We start from the raw sequence: 15,353 nt of genomic DNA, 5'->3' as shown, positions 1-15,353 counted from the left end.
TTCCCAGCAAATTCATAGAACAGCATATGGAAGCATGTGCAACAGAATTAGATTTTCACAAAAAATCTTTCGTAATATTAAGTGTATATCGAGCACCTGCAGGTAACTTTAATCTGTTTGTAAACCACCTTGAAGCTGTACTGGCCCATTTAACAACCAAAAACAAAGAAATAGTGGTTGCTGGTGATTTCAATGTAGATTGCCTTAAAGACGCTCCCAATAAGAACTTATTTGAGTTAGTAACACTATCATTCAACTTAATTCCCACAGTAAAGTTCCCCACTAGGATAGCCACTTGCTCACAAACAGCCATTGATAATATCTTTATAGAAAAGTCAAATGAACAAAATTATATTACAAAACCAATAGTCAATGGCCCTCAGACCATGACATGCAGTTCCTTCTGTTAAATGTTAATACTGAACAGGATATAAAATCTGTTAAATCTGAGCTCAAGAGGGTAATCAGTAAGCCAAAAATTGATTATTTTAGGACACTCCTCAGAGAAATTCACTGGACTGATGTTTACAGTGCTCATGGCATGAATGAAAAATATAACATTTTTGCTAATAAAGTGCTTACCGTATTCGAACACTGCTTTCCCCCAAAACTTACAAAGGTTAGAGCAAAGTCTACAAAGAAGCCATGTATTACTCGAGGAATAGGGGTATCTTGTAAAACAAAAAGAAAACTGTATCTGTCAATCCGAAACATTTCCAATGTTGATGCTATAGCACATTATAAGAAATACTGCAAAATATTAAAGTGTGTAATACGGATGTCAAAGCAAATATATTACAAGGAAAAGATAGTTATATCAGATAACAAAATAAAGACAATATGGGATATAGTGAAGGAGGAGACCGGTAGAACCAGACATGAAGAGGAACAAATAGCATTAAGAGTAAATGATACATTGGTGACAGATGTGTATAGTGTTGCAGAACTTTTTAACAAACATTTTATAACTGTTACTGAAAAGATGGGGTTGTCAGGTTCGGTAGATGCTGCTATGAATTACCTTAGACCAGACATTTCAAGTAACTTCCATAATATGAATTTGACCCTCACTACCCCAACAGAAGTAATGTCCATCATAAAATCTTTAAAATCAAAAACATCTAGTGGGTATGATGAAATATCAACAAAGTTAATTAAAGAATGTGATTCTGAGCTAAGTAACGTATTACGCTATCTGTGTAACCAGTCGTTTATCAGTGGAATATTTCCTGAATGGCTGAAATATGCTGAAGTTAAGCCACTGTTTAAGAAGAGAGATAAAGAAATAGCATCAAATTTCTGTCCAATTTCACTGTTGCCAGCATTCTCAAAAATTTTCGAAAAAGTAATGTACAGTTGTCTTTATAACCATCTTATCTCAAATAACATACTGTCAAAGTCACAGTTTGGATTTCTAAAAGGTTCTGATATTGAGAAGGCTATCTACACTTACAGTGAAAATGTGCTTAATTCGTTAGACAAAAAATTGCAGGCAACTGGTATATTTTGTGATCTGTCAAAGGCATTTGATTGTGCAAATCACAATATCCTTTTAAGTAAATTAAAATATTATAGTGTAACAGGAAATGCTGCAAAATGGTTCAAATCTTATATCTCTGGCAGGAAACAAAGGGTGTTATTAGGAAAGGGACATGTATCAAGCTATCGGGCATCATCCAACTGGGAACTAATTACATGTGGGGTCCCACAAGGTTCCAATTTGGGGCCCTTATGTTTTCTTGTGTATATCAATGACCTATCATCAGTAACATTACCAGATGCCAATTTTGTTTTGTTTGCCGATGATACAAACATTGCAATAAATAGCAAATCAAGTGTAGTCTTAGAAAGATCAGCCAATAAAATATTTGTGGACATTAATCACTGGTTCCTAGCCATTTCTTTGTCACTAAACTTTGAAAAAACACACTACATGCAGTTCAGAACTTGTAAGGGGTGTCCCAAGAGTATATATCTAACATACGATGACAAGAAGATAGAAGTAGTGGACAGTGTTAAATTCTTGGGATTACAGCTTGATAATAAATTCAACTGGGAGGAGCACACCACAGAACTGCTGAAGCGTCTTAACAAATCTCTGTTTGCAATGCGAATTTTGTCAGACATAGGGGATATAAAAATGAAAAAGCTGGCATACTATGCTTACTTTCATTCCATAATGTCATATGGGATTATTTTTTGGGGTAATTCATCAAGCCAAGCTAAAGTTTTCCGGGCACAAAAACATGCAGTAAGAATTATATGTGGTGTGAACTCAAAAACATCCTGCAGAAGCCTGTTTAGGGAACTAGGGATACTAACTACAGCTTCCCAATATATTTATTCCTTAATGAAATTTGTCATTAAAAATATATCACTTTTTCAAACCAACAGCTCAATTCATGGAATCAATACTAGAAATAAGAATAATCTTCACAAGGATTTAAGGTCACTTAGTCTTGTACAAAAAGGTGTGCATTATTCAGGAACACACATTGACAATAACTTGCCAGCAGCCATAAAAAGCTTAACCACCAATGAAATTCAGTTTAAGAGAAGCCTAAAGGATTTATTGGTGGCCAACTCCTTCTACTCCATTGATGAATTTCTTAGTAAAACCAACTGATTTGTATATAAGTACAACATAACTTCTGCCCCATTTCAGTGCAGTAATGTGTTCATTGTAAATAAGTATTACAGTAATTGTATTACATGTTTATTACCTTATAAATAAATAAAAAACTTTTTTATTTTAAATTCAGTGCATTAGTATTGACTCTTAGTGTTCATTAAAAAATGACGATCATTCCACTTGGGACAATTTAACCAGCTTATTTGTTTTAGTTGTAAATATTTGTCATGTATTGTTGTTTTTCTGACATGTTCCACATCCTGGAGGACCTCCTCACTACGGATCAATTGGAATGAAAGTAAATCTAATCTAATCTAATCCATGCAAAGGTTGAGGAGGAGAGGGGCTGAAGTAGTCATCGGGATTGGGTTGTAAGTGGCCACCACATGGTAGGGGCAACATCAATATGCAAATTAAGCATAATCTGACATACTTTAATAGCATCTTACACACTGATGTGCTTGACTATGAAGTGTTCATTCAACACCTACAGTGGAGCCTGCAATGAATTACTGCCAAACACCTAAGAGAGTGGGTGCCTGTTCTGAACAAAGAAATGGTATTGCCCAATCCTCATTGCAAAAGCTCATTGTTTGCATTGTGCTGACTTAAACAAACATGCTCTACTTTGAACATGAAGTTCGTAGAAATGAGGTCATTTTTTATTAATATTACTGACTGAAGTTCTTTAAAGTGAAGATTTATTTACAATCTGACTGAACTGTGGTATTGTAGCACCCATCTTCTGTAGCATGCGGAAAGACAAAACCATTCTTCTAGTATCATGACACTTCCCTAACCCTCCTTTAGCAAGGTTACATAAAAGTATGCCCATTATGCATCTTCAGTCCATATTATTTTATCAGTACTGACCTTCAGTTAATAAATGTTCACTGCAGAGCATGAGTGTTTCAAAATTAATGAAATTCATACCCCTAAAATAGATATGAATGCCAGAAGTCTGTGTCCGTTTAGGGTTTCACAACCTGTTCATATTATTTTCCTTCGGTAAATTAACAAAATTAAATTCTTAATATTGTGCTGCTGGTAACTGTACACTGTTTATCATTTGCCTGTTTGCACCTTTGTAGCCACCAGATGAACCTGGAGAATTGCCAAAGCAAGTTGGAAACAAGACAGAGTGTGCTCTTCTGGGATTTGTTCAAGCCATGGGCAAAAATTACCAGACCGTAAGAGATGACACACCAGAAGAGGTGTTCACAAGGGTGTACACCTTCAATTCTGTGAGGAAGTCGATGAGTACTGTGGTACCAAGACAGGGAGGTGGTTATAGACTCTTTACCAAAGGAGCTTCAGAAATAATGTTAAAGAAGTAAGTAGCACTGCAAAGCTTTTTAAAGAAATGGTTATTAAATATATGTCAACTTCTGTTTTATTTTATGAATTGCTATAATCAGAATTCTTTCTTGTGAATCCTTTGAAGTATCACTAAGAATGTGGCAATACATAAAGTTCTTCCCTCAGTATTGAGTAACAATAGTAGCTCATTGTGGATAAGCAATACAGTCAGTAAGAAGTAATTGTTCACCATGCGCCAATACAAATGTCGCCATTATAGCTAGGAGAGAATTGTACATCATATGCTTCTACAAATACCTTGATGATAAATTGAAGGAAAATTGTGACTCTGTGTCGCCTTTTCCTCCTCAGCCTCCTTGTGAGGCATAAAAATAGTAACTCATCTTGTGAATAGCTTGCACTTAGTTAAATGCTGAACTGTTGCCAGTCATAAGTCATCTTATGGTGAGTGATTGAACAGTAGCACATTCTATGGCATTTAGTGCAGAATTAAAGATGTCATAACACTCCTGTAGCAGGCTTGAATTATCCTGCTGGTGGTGGTAATGGCATTTCTGTTAAACAATAATTCTACTACATAATGTTGATGGATGTGCTCCGTTTTACAAGTAACACGTAGGTCAATGTCGTGACCATTTTCTTAAATGGTTCATCAATCCAGATTAATTCCTTCAACATGGCCATAGCCAGTTCTTCTAGCTGTATTAAACACTCAAGCCAAGAAACTGGGTACACTCTTGGGCCGTGAGAATATACTACTTTATCAGCTAGATGGGTGTTATCTGCACTAACACAGGATTAAGATGTCAATCACAGATGTGGAGATGCATCCAAATGCTTAAGATAATGCCATGTCAAAGTAAATTCTTGCAATTATCAGTGAACTGATAGATAAGTGTTTTAAGTATACAGGGTGTCCCATTTACCTTGGCCACCCTGAATAACTCTTTGTCCAGATGCAAATTACAAAATGTTTCAAGCAGATGTTCTTTAGCCATTGGGGAGGGGGGGGGGGAGACTTCAGTCAGCAAGATTACCTTAATTGTAGCTTTGTCTTTTACAGAGATATGAACAGCAGTATGACTTCTTTAAATGGTAACCTGTATTTTTTATTCGGTAATTCATTTCCTCTCCTAAAGACATATTCAAAAATGTATCACAGTCTACCATTCACTGGAACACAACGTTATTAATTACATAACACAACATTAACATTGACACTCCCAGCACTTACTGCAGGTACTCAGGGTAATGGAACACATTAATGTGCTGACGTTGCAGAGAACAAATGTAAACATGAGTAGAATACACACCCATCATTCTGTCAACCATTCAGTTCAAGAGTTGTGTGAGTAGAACATACACCAATGAAGAGAAGGCAGAAATGCTACTCTTCTGTGGGGAATGTAAGTTAGTAGAAAAGTAATTGCCATACTGTTTCCTTCTGTATGGGTACATTTAGTACAGTAGTTTAGTCCTTTTAAATACTGTTTGTGTAGAGTAGGCATACAGTAAAGGCTGTCCTTCCCACAAACAGCATCGACATATCATTTCTTATATTGTTGTTGTTGTTGAAGGTAGGCAAAATCCTACCCAGGCAGCGGAACTGTACTGACAAGAACCCACCTTCCCAATGGAAGTTTTCTCATCTTGTTGCGATGCTTCAGGAAATGGGAAGTTTCAGCCCATGACAACACAAGTTTGGCATTCCTAAAACCAGTGTACATTGTATTTTTACACGTCAATGGTTCAATGCTTACCATGCACACCTACATCAAGAATTGCACGAGAATGATCTCCAGAATCGTGTACAGTTCTGTCAAAGGGCACAGAACAAATCCTCGCCAACCAGAACTACTTCTCCAATGTTCTATTTACCAATGAATGTTCCTTCTCAAACAAAGGACAGGTAAATACAATGAACATGCACTATTGGTCCAGCAACAACCCACGATGGCTTAGACAGGTGGAACATCAGCGTCAATGGAGAGTTAACGTCTGGTATGGGATGCTTGGTACTTAAATTATTGGCCCTTATTTCCTTAATGGTAGTCTAAACGGCACGGCATATGCCAACTTCCTCAGACGAATTCTCCCTCCTCTTCTGGATGAAGTGCCACTAAGAACCAAAATGCTTATGTGGTACCAACACAAGGGATATCCAGCACGTAATACCTTGCATGCACATCGTGTTCTGAACCGAAGGTATCATGCCAGATGGATTGGTTGAGGAGGAACAGTTACTTGGCATGCTAGGTCTCGTGATTTAAATCCTCTGGACTTTTTTCTTCGGGGATGCATTAAAGATGTTGTCTATCGCAATATTCCAACAACTCCAGAGGACATACAGGAATGTATCGTGCTTGCTTGTAATTCTCTTCAGCAGGCAGCACTGGAAGCAGTAAATAATTATTTCACTCGACAAGTGCACCAGTGTATTGGTGTCCAGGGTCACCACTTTGAGCACCTTTGAATGTTCTACTCCTGGGCAATGGTACAAGAGTCACTCAATTTTGTGTTGTGTTTTTACTTGGTTTTTATTTGTTTTCTGACAACTCCAGCATGTGGAAGAGTTTGTGATCCCTGGCTCGAAGTCAATGTTGTGTTGTGTAACTAATAGCATTGTGTTTCGGTGAATGGTACACTGTGATACATTTTTGAATAGGTCTTTAGGAGAGGAAATGGATTACCGAATAAAAAATACAGGGTGCCATTTAAAAAAAGTTATGCCGCTGTTCATATCTTCGTAAAAAAAAAATAAAAAAAAGCTACAAGGAAAGCAATCGTGACGATTGATGTCCCCTTGATGCCTAAAGAGAATTTGCTTGGAACATTTTGTAATTTGCATCTGGACAAACAGTTATTTAGGGTGGTAAAGATAAATGGAACACCCTGTATATGATGACAGGAGTGGCAAAGACATCTGACGACTTTGATTGATTGGGTTGATTGATTGGAACAAATGAATGAGAAATGTGGAGGAAAAAGTGACTTATATTGGAAACAAGAGTGGACTTTGTGTGACACAGAGACATTGACAAAATAAAGCAGAATGTAAGTGGGAAGAAATTAGCTCCTCCATACCTGAAAATGTGAAATGTGTTTAACCACCTGCTCATGATTTTTTTTTTTTTTTTTATCCTGAAGGGACTGTAAACTTCAGAGCTATGAAAGTGAACTGTGTGCCCTTTTTATATATATTGCAATAAAGAGATCCAGCCACATCCCTGAGAATTATGCCACCACTGTTACAAATGTCGTTTCCCCTCGTGTTAAAGAGTTGCATATTTTCATTTTTTCTGTTCTTGTGAATTAAGTGGCAGAAATTGTGACTATATTGTGTGTGAAATTTTGCAGATGTGCATTTATCTACGGTCGTGATGGACACCTGGAGAAGTTCACTAGAGAAATGCAAGATAGGCTTGTGCGACAGGTGATAGAACCCATGGCATGTGATGGTCTTCGTACCATCTCCATAGCGTATAGAGATTTTGTGCCAGGAAAGGCTGAAATAAATCAAGTTCACATTGACAATGACCCTAATTGGGATGATGAGGAAAATATTGTCAACAACTTGACTTGCTTGTGTGTCGTGGGGATTGAAGATCCTGTTCGACCTGAGGTAAGAGATTGTTTAAAGTTTATCACGTTTTGATATATCACAATTTCCTATACAACCGTAGTGATATAACTAATTTTTACTGCCATGTGAACATTAACCATCAGCTTCACAGAAATTTGATAGAATTTTATCTGAAATGAGTATCTTTGGAGACAATTATGCAAAGGAAATTTGTGCTAATGATGACTTTCACATCATCTGTATTTTATGAGCATCATCTTTCCAACTTTTACAACCGACTACTAAATGACACAATTGAAATATAATTACTATCATTCTAAAATTTGTTTAGTGTTTTCATAACAGTGGCAGCTTAGAAACAGGCTAAGCAGATTGTAAAAAAGTGAAATTTCACAAGAAGATTGTTGTTAAGAGACTTGATGTACACAGAATGGAGGCATATCGGGCACTGATAAATTAGATTTTGTGTGAACAAAGCAAAGCAGCAATCAACTGTTTGTTAGAGCACATGCAAAAATATGTTCATTTCAAAGAAAAAATTCTAGGAAACAAAAACATCATTATACCAAAAATGAGTTTTTTCATTGTTTCAGTAAAAGCTTTAAAGGTGGCGCTTGTAAAGATAGTGGTTTATTGAGAATACTAGGAAAGGGCAGAGGGTTGAGGTAGGAGAAATGATTTCTGTAATTCAGGTTCAATGAAAATTTTACTAGAAATGCATTAGTCACATGCAGTCGGGAGAGGGGGGAGGGGGGGGGGGACACCCCTTGCTACTAACACTTGGAAGCAAGAAATTTACATCTTTCAAAGGAGGCAGACTGTTTCAGAGGTGCAGTCAACTGTAGCTGAAATAAAATAAACAACATAGAAAACGCATTGTTTTCCACTACAGGTTCACTCACAGAGCCTTCAATAGCAATTATTTTTATAGTTCAATTTAATTGTTAAAATTTTGTTGGGTAGGTCATTTCGTTATACCTTGAACCCAATTTTGATCAAAAAATTATTTTTCTTGCTCGCTCTTTCTTAAGGTACCAGATGCCATAAGGAAGTGTCAGCGAGCTGGAATCACTGTTCGGATGGTGACTGGTGATAATATAAACACTGCTAGATCAATAGCTTCGAAATGTGGAATTATAAAACCCGGTGATGACTTCCTTATTTTGGAAGGCAAAGAATTCAACAGGAGAATAAGAGACAGCAATGGAGAGGTAAGCATTGTGTAAAGTAGAATTCATGGCTCTTTCGTTCTGGCTAACACTTTCATGTAAATGGAGACTTCCATAACTGGACAGGGAAGAGACACCCATTTTAAATGGTGTAGGAAGTGGCTGGTTAAATTGAGAACTGAATTCAAACTTCTCGTCTTTAGGCCTAAATTAGGGGTGTAGAGACTTGGTAGGACTACAGATCACACAGTCACTGTGGTTAACATTGGAGTTAAATTTGGTTCAATGTGTTTCACTTTGAAACAAAACACTACATTAATTTCAGAATGGCTTTTATTTTTGGGTTGATTCTTGTCATAGCTAAGTGCAAAATTAATTGTAAATTGTCATTGGTGAAACAATTCGTTCTGATGTTGGTGTTGTCGTCGCTGTTCATTCAGGAAAAATTTGGTTCGCAAATATACAGGGCTGCTGTAAAAGATACATTAGTTTCCAAAGTATTATGTGTACAAATATGATTGATTGCAGGAATAGAACTGTGAATATTTGCCTCTCTGGTCACACAAGTCCAAGTGGTAGTTAAATTTGTTCCATATCTTAAGTAATAACTTACTGATAATGGTCAGCACTGATGATTCTCTGAGCTGTTTGTGTTCTTGGGATTAGGGTATGTGAACACAGTACTCCAAAAGAAAAAGTAACAAGGGGTTAAGGTGATAGGTCAGGCCAAGGGAACAGAACCAAATCTTCATAACTTTACAAAATCCAGGAATGTGAAAGTTCGTTGTTTAGTTATCAATTAACATTTATGCTCAAATAAGGGGTGCACTATACTGTAAAATTAAATTCTCAGGATCAGTAATTTAGCCAGCTGCAGAAACAACTGCAACATATCAAGGTAAGAGGTACCCATCACAGTTCTCTTACAGAGGGAAAAGACCCATATATCTTCGTCTGTGACACTGCGTGGAAAACACAAAATTTGGTGACACTTGTTCATCTGCCACAGTTTCGTGAGGATTTTCTATGCACTATACTGCAATAAATATACTTGTACATGTAATACTATGGAAAATATAGAACTATAAAAAGAAATTGTGAAAAGTTTTTGTATGTAGCCGTTTATAGTACTCCTCTACATTAACCGAGAGACTCTACCACGTGTAATCCATTATGTGACAATTTATTTTCTATCAGCACAATAATAGTTAATCAGGTGTCCATCACAAAATTCACTTAGAAATGTCTCGTCATTTTGTATTTTTACAAGTTCAACCTGCATCTGTTCTGGTGCACTTTCAAGCAAAATGGCAAAAGGATTGTTTCATAATGTGAGCAATGGTTTCCTCTTGTGAAAATATCTGAATCAAGACTGGAATTCTGATATCAAGTTATCAATTTTTTCGTCATATGCACACATGAAGCTGGTGTTAAACTTCTCAGGTGTTTATTTATAGTTGGGTAAATGGCTGTGGTTTCCATGCTTCAGTCTGCTTTGAAACAGATTCAACTTAGACAGAAAGAACAAAGATAAAGTTCAGTTATAGATTTTTCATTGTCTTGAAATTTTACATTTAACATATTCAAATAACCAGTATTGTTTTAGAAATATTTCATTACGTAATGAATCTCGAAAATTTTTTCTTTTTTTGTTCGAGGATATGTCTGTTCTCTTAAGTCTATAATTTAAATTTCACCAATTAAATTCAAGAACTACTCAAACATCCGTTGGATCTTTGCCCTTAAAGAAACTGTGTGAATTATCTGTGATAATAGACCATGAGATTTTGTGAAATTAAATGTTGAATTTAAACTTTCGTTACTCGTTCAGTACATAGACTCTTAGGCACAAAGTTGCCTGTCGAATTATATGGTGAAATTTGGTCAAATCGGAACATTCCTAAGGGCTGTTTCAGTAATGCTACAAATACATAATTAATTCCTATCGTGGAAGTTGCTTAGCTGGTCTTAATACCTGCCGAGTTGCTCAAATCCATATAAAGCTTGGAACACAATTCCAAGAATCGAGTAAATGTATTGCTATCCCTGTTTTGCTTTGGCAGTGAACGCACTCCAGTCAACTGCTCCCATACTTACCTCATGTGTTACATCTTGTGCAAATATGTCAGTTCATTCATCAACAGCCAATGAAAAGTGAGCATACTTCCTTGAGTAAGTTGTTAACTGGACCTTTATATATGCTGACATTGCAGTTATTTTTCCTCTTTTTCACAGTTATCTGATTTAACTGAATTTTCTCTGTGTTGGGCCAATTCTGGACAGACTGTTTCAGCAGCTATATTGAAACAATTTTTGATGAAATCTCCATAAATGGCTGGCAACTTTCTGCTGTAAGGTGATATATTTCAGAACTTACTTCTACTGCAGTTTATGAATCTCTAACAGGTTTTGTGAACTTCTCTTGCTGACATGACAATTCTTGTTCCAGGACAGATGTTATTTGTTTACATAATTCTAACACTTCTCAAAATGAAGAATCCCTCTTCATATTGTATCCCTTTGGAACAGTCTAAACATTTCTGCAGATGAGAGGGAACCACCCCCACCCCCCTGCCTTTGCCGCTTTTTGTGCTGCAGAAACCTGTTCCCGAGGTGGACATTTTGACGCAGATGATGCCCAGCACACTATTAACCACTATGAGCACCTATACATGCCAAAGCAAAGTGAGTAAAGGCATAGTGATCCAAGCAGCTATGACAGAAGAGACCAGCAACATTTTCACAGTGAGCATCGAGAAGGCACGCCAAATGCAGAGTGCCTCTCAACGTCCACATCCCCCATCATCCATAAAGAAAAAGGTTGAATGGAAAGGATTACAGCATTCAGGTAAAAATCTGTCGGAGGCACATCAGACATTGTTCTGGCAGGGCTGGCTGATATGGAAGACAACTTGAAGTTACGTGGCTCGTCATCACATCCAGGCAGTTCCTCCACTCTCCCTCATGCTAAAAGTGCCTCATGACCCTGGCACAAGGCTTGGTTAAATCAGAACACAACCACTGTAATGGCTCCTATACTCCAGTTAGGGCACTGCATCCACAAGGTGAATTTGCACAAGTAGGGCTCATCTACATCATTTGCTATGCACATGCACATGGCTGGCACATCACTCACTCGCTGTCATGCGACCCTTAATGGTGGAGTGACGCGCAACAGCTGCTTGGCTTTGCCACACAGGTAAGGAAACTGACTCTTACCTATACATCATCGAGACAATGTAGTGGCACTAATGGGGCCCAGCAAACATTCAAATGCATTTAGGATTAGAATTTCTTTTTAGCTATAGATTTTCTGTTTTCTGTGGAGAAAGTGTGTGCTGTGTACCTGAGATTCACCAAGTGTCACCACAGTATAATGGAAATTAAAGTGAGAACCAAATATTAAATGTTATTAAAGGTCATTTTTGAGTTGTGGAACTGTATATTTCCATGAAATAGCTGATAAGTGCTCGCTTTGTCAGCTGCTAAAAGCGTACTGACATGTAGATATTTTTTGAATGTAACAAATTAAAAAGATTTGTAAAGAGTATGACAACAAGACGATAAATTGTCAACTTTATGAGCAACCAAAAAACCTTCAGTCCAGTTACACCATAGACACTCGTGATTAGTTGAACTAGTAGGACTTCTCACATTTGACAATATTAACAGTGAACAGAAAGAGAAAGTAAGTGTAAGGTGTGGAGGTAAAAACAGATAGGTATTATTTGAGTAGATTTCTACCTTGATAATTATTTGAATAAGTAGATCATGCAAACAATCTATTCACCAATAAATTATCTACAAATTAAATAAAAAATAACAAAAAATGTCACCATATTTTCTTTGCTTACTTCTTGTACAGAATTTGTATTTGTTCCTTTGGCTCAGTGCAGTTTCTGTTTTGTAAATAATTTTGTCCAAAAATGTGGCTAAGATACAGACCACTTACGGTTTGATCCTCGTTTGCTACTACAATGTTCTCTGTTCGTATCACTTCTTTCACCTATAACAATGACAATAACTTCTTTCACCTATAACAATGACAATAATGCCAAGCCAAGTTGGACTGTGTTTCGGAGTGTGTGTTGAAACGTACATCCCCCTTGTATGGGCTGTACCCGATCAGAGACTGGAGGAAGTCAAGGCACACCACCATCCTTCAAGTTTAGCACAGCTCTAATTGATTTGCAGTGTAACAAATAAAATATAAGCAGACGGCCTCAGCAGTTTGGGTTATAACGCACTAGGCAGCCACAATGTTACGCAGTCAATTCAGCCAGCCAGCTGATGGTCAGTCATGACCGATCAGCCCAGCGAGATGACTTGGAACTTGTTATTCCTCTTTTTCTTGAAACAAATGTACTTTACAATAATTATAAAAATTACTTTTCTGCAATTTTACTTTCTTTACGCACTGCGGATTATAAGTTCATTTGCATAGATGTTGGAACATACGGAAAATTTATGCCATTAGTTTTGCATGAAAATTTAATTATTAAACAATTACAAATATCAGAGAAAGACCCCATATCAGACAAGGGAAAACCGATGGGTTGCATCATTGTTGGAGATGAGGCATTTGGTATATTAGAAAATTTAACGAGTCGTTATGCGGAAAGGAGCTTAACAATAAAACATCATTTAAAATCCAACTGTCTTAGACTAGGCAGTTTATAGAATACACTCTGGCAGATAAGTGGAGAATGGCATGTCTGCTCCAATTTTATGAGGCTTTTGTGTGATACCAGACTTACGGAGCAGTGGATCAGCAAGGCCTTCATACCTCCATAACCCACGTGTCCAGTTACTAACCTGTGTGCATAGGCTGATGAGCTTTCGCTGTCTGTTCAGCATCTCCTCCTCATGATACATTCCTAAATTGCTCTTATCCATCTCCATTATACAGCTACAGCTGTAACATGTCACACTCCATGGGCAGTGAGGCACTTCGGGATCCTAGCAAGGGGGAGCCTGGAGTTATTACATGTGGGGGATGTGAAGGTCCAAAGCCCAGAGTGGAGTAGGGGATACCACTGGCTACTAAAGAGGCCCAGGTTACTTTTCAAGTAGACTGCTTACAGGAAGTATTGTATCCCAGACTATGGTTTTGAAATCAAATTTAATGAGCTTTTACAGCACCACCTGGATTTTCTTAATGTTCACATGGATGGGTCTAAGCAGGAGGATTTTATTGGCTGCTCTGTTGTGTTCACCACCTTTGTCCTCGGCAGTTTTCAGTATGTTACAATGAAGAAATGGAAATACGTATATGTGCACATCTATGCAACGAAAGAACATTCTAAATGAATAAATAGACTTGAAACACAAAAACTATATAAAAATTGTGATGAAATCTTAAATTACAATAATGGGGAAACATAGACAGTCCAGGATAAATTAGCACCAAAGATTAATCATTCAATCAGCTAACTTCATAGACTATATAAAACAACTCTGTAAACTTAAAGCATCCTTTGTGCAAGAATTCCTTAAGATACACTATGTATCTGGACACCTGTCTGAAAATGACTTCCTATTTCATAGCGACCTCCATCAGTAATGCTGGAATTCAATATGGTGTTGGCCCACCCTTAGCCTTGATGACAACTTCCACACTTCCGGGAATACATTCAGTCAGGTGCTGGAAGGTTTTATGGGGAATGGCAGTCCATTCTTCACGGAGTGCTACACTGAGGAGAGGTATTGATGTTGGTCAGTGACGCCTGGCATGAAGTCGGCGTTCCAAAACATCCCAAAGATGTTCTATAGGATTCAGATCAGGACTCTGTGTAGGCCAGTCCATTACTGGGATGTTATTGTCATGTAACCACTCCTCCACAGGTTGTGCATTATGAACAGGTGCTCAATCATGTTCAAAGATGCAATCGCCATCCCTGAATTGCTCTTAAACAGTGGGAAGCAAGAAGATACTTCAAACATCAATGTAGGCCTGTGCTGTGATAGTGCCACATAAAACAAGGGGTGCAAGCCCCCTCCATGAAAAACATGACCACACCATAACACCACCACCACCTCCAAATATTACTGTTGGCACTATGCATGCTGGCAGATGACGTTCACCGGACATTCACCATACCCACATCTTGCCATCAGATCGCCCATTGTGTACAGTGATTTGTCACTCCACGCAACATTTTTCCACAGTTAAACCTGCCAATGTTTACACTCCTTACACCAAGCGAGGCATCGCTTGGCATTTACCGGCGTAATGTGGCTTACGAGCAGCCACTCGTACATGAAATCAAAGTTTTGTCACCTTCCGCCAGTCATAGTACTTGCAGTTTGCAATTTGGAATTCCTGTGTGATGGTCTGGTTAGATGTCTGCCTATTACACATTACGACTCTCTTCAACTGTCAGTGGTCTCTGTCAATCAACAGAAGAGTTCGGCTTGTACGCTTTTGTGCTGTACGTGTCCCTTCACGTTTCCACTTCACTATCGCATTGGAAACAGTGGACCTATGGATGTTAACGAGTGTGTAAATCTAGCGTACAGACATATGACACAAGTGACACCCAATCGCCTGACCACGTTCGAAGTCTGCAAGTTTGGCAGAGCACCGCATTCTACTCTCTCACGATGTCTAATGACTACTGAGGTTGCCGACATGGAGTATCTGGCCATA

At 37.8% G+C, this 15,353-nt stretch overlaps 1 protein-coding gene across 5 annotated transcripts in view; it reads left to right on the top strand.

Moving 5' to 3' along the window:
- Positions 1-15,353, top strand: part of LOC126185180 (plasma membrane calcium-transporting ATPase 2) — a 391,073-nt gene that overhangs the window by 303,723 nt on the left and 71,997 nt on the right. For all 5 annotated transcript variants that reach the window (XR_007536978.1, XM_049928035.1, XM_049928036.1 and 2 more), the window contains 3 exons: positions 3,724-3,965; positions 7,310-7,574; positions 8,567-8,746. Coding sequence is in view for 4 of the 5 variants with exons in the window: in XM_049928035.1 (XP_049783992.1) it covers positions 3,724-3,965; positions 7,310-7,574; positions 8,567-8,746 (687 nt within the window). In the remaining variant the exon portion in view is untranslated. The remainder of the gene's footprint in view (positions 1-3,723; positions 3,966-7,309; positions 7,575-8,566; positions 8,747-15,353) is intronic.

Source organism: Schistocerca cancellata, chromosome 4 (assembly GCF_023864275.1).
Source record: "Schistocerca cancellata isolate TAMUIC-IGC-003103 chromosome 4, iqSchCanc2.1, whole genome shotgun sequence".
NCBI classification, from domain to species: Eukaryota; Metazoa; Arthropoda; class Insecta; order Orthoptera; family Acrididae; genus Schistocerca; species Schistocerca cancellata.
The sequence above is the reverse complement of the archived record's forward strand: the minus strand, read 5'-3'. Positions and strand labels throughout refer to the sequence as shown.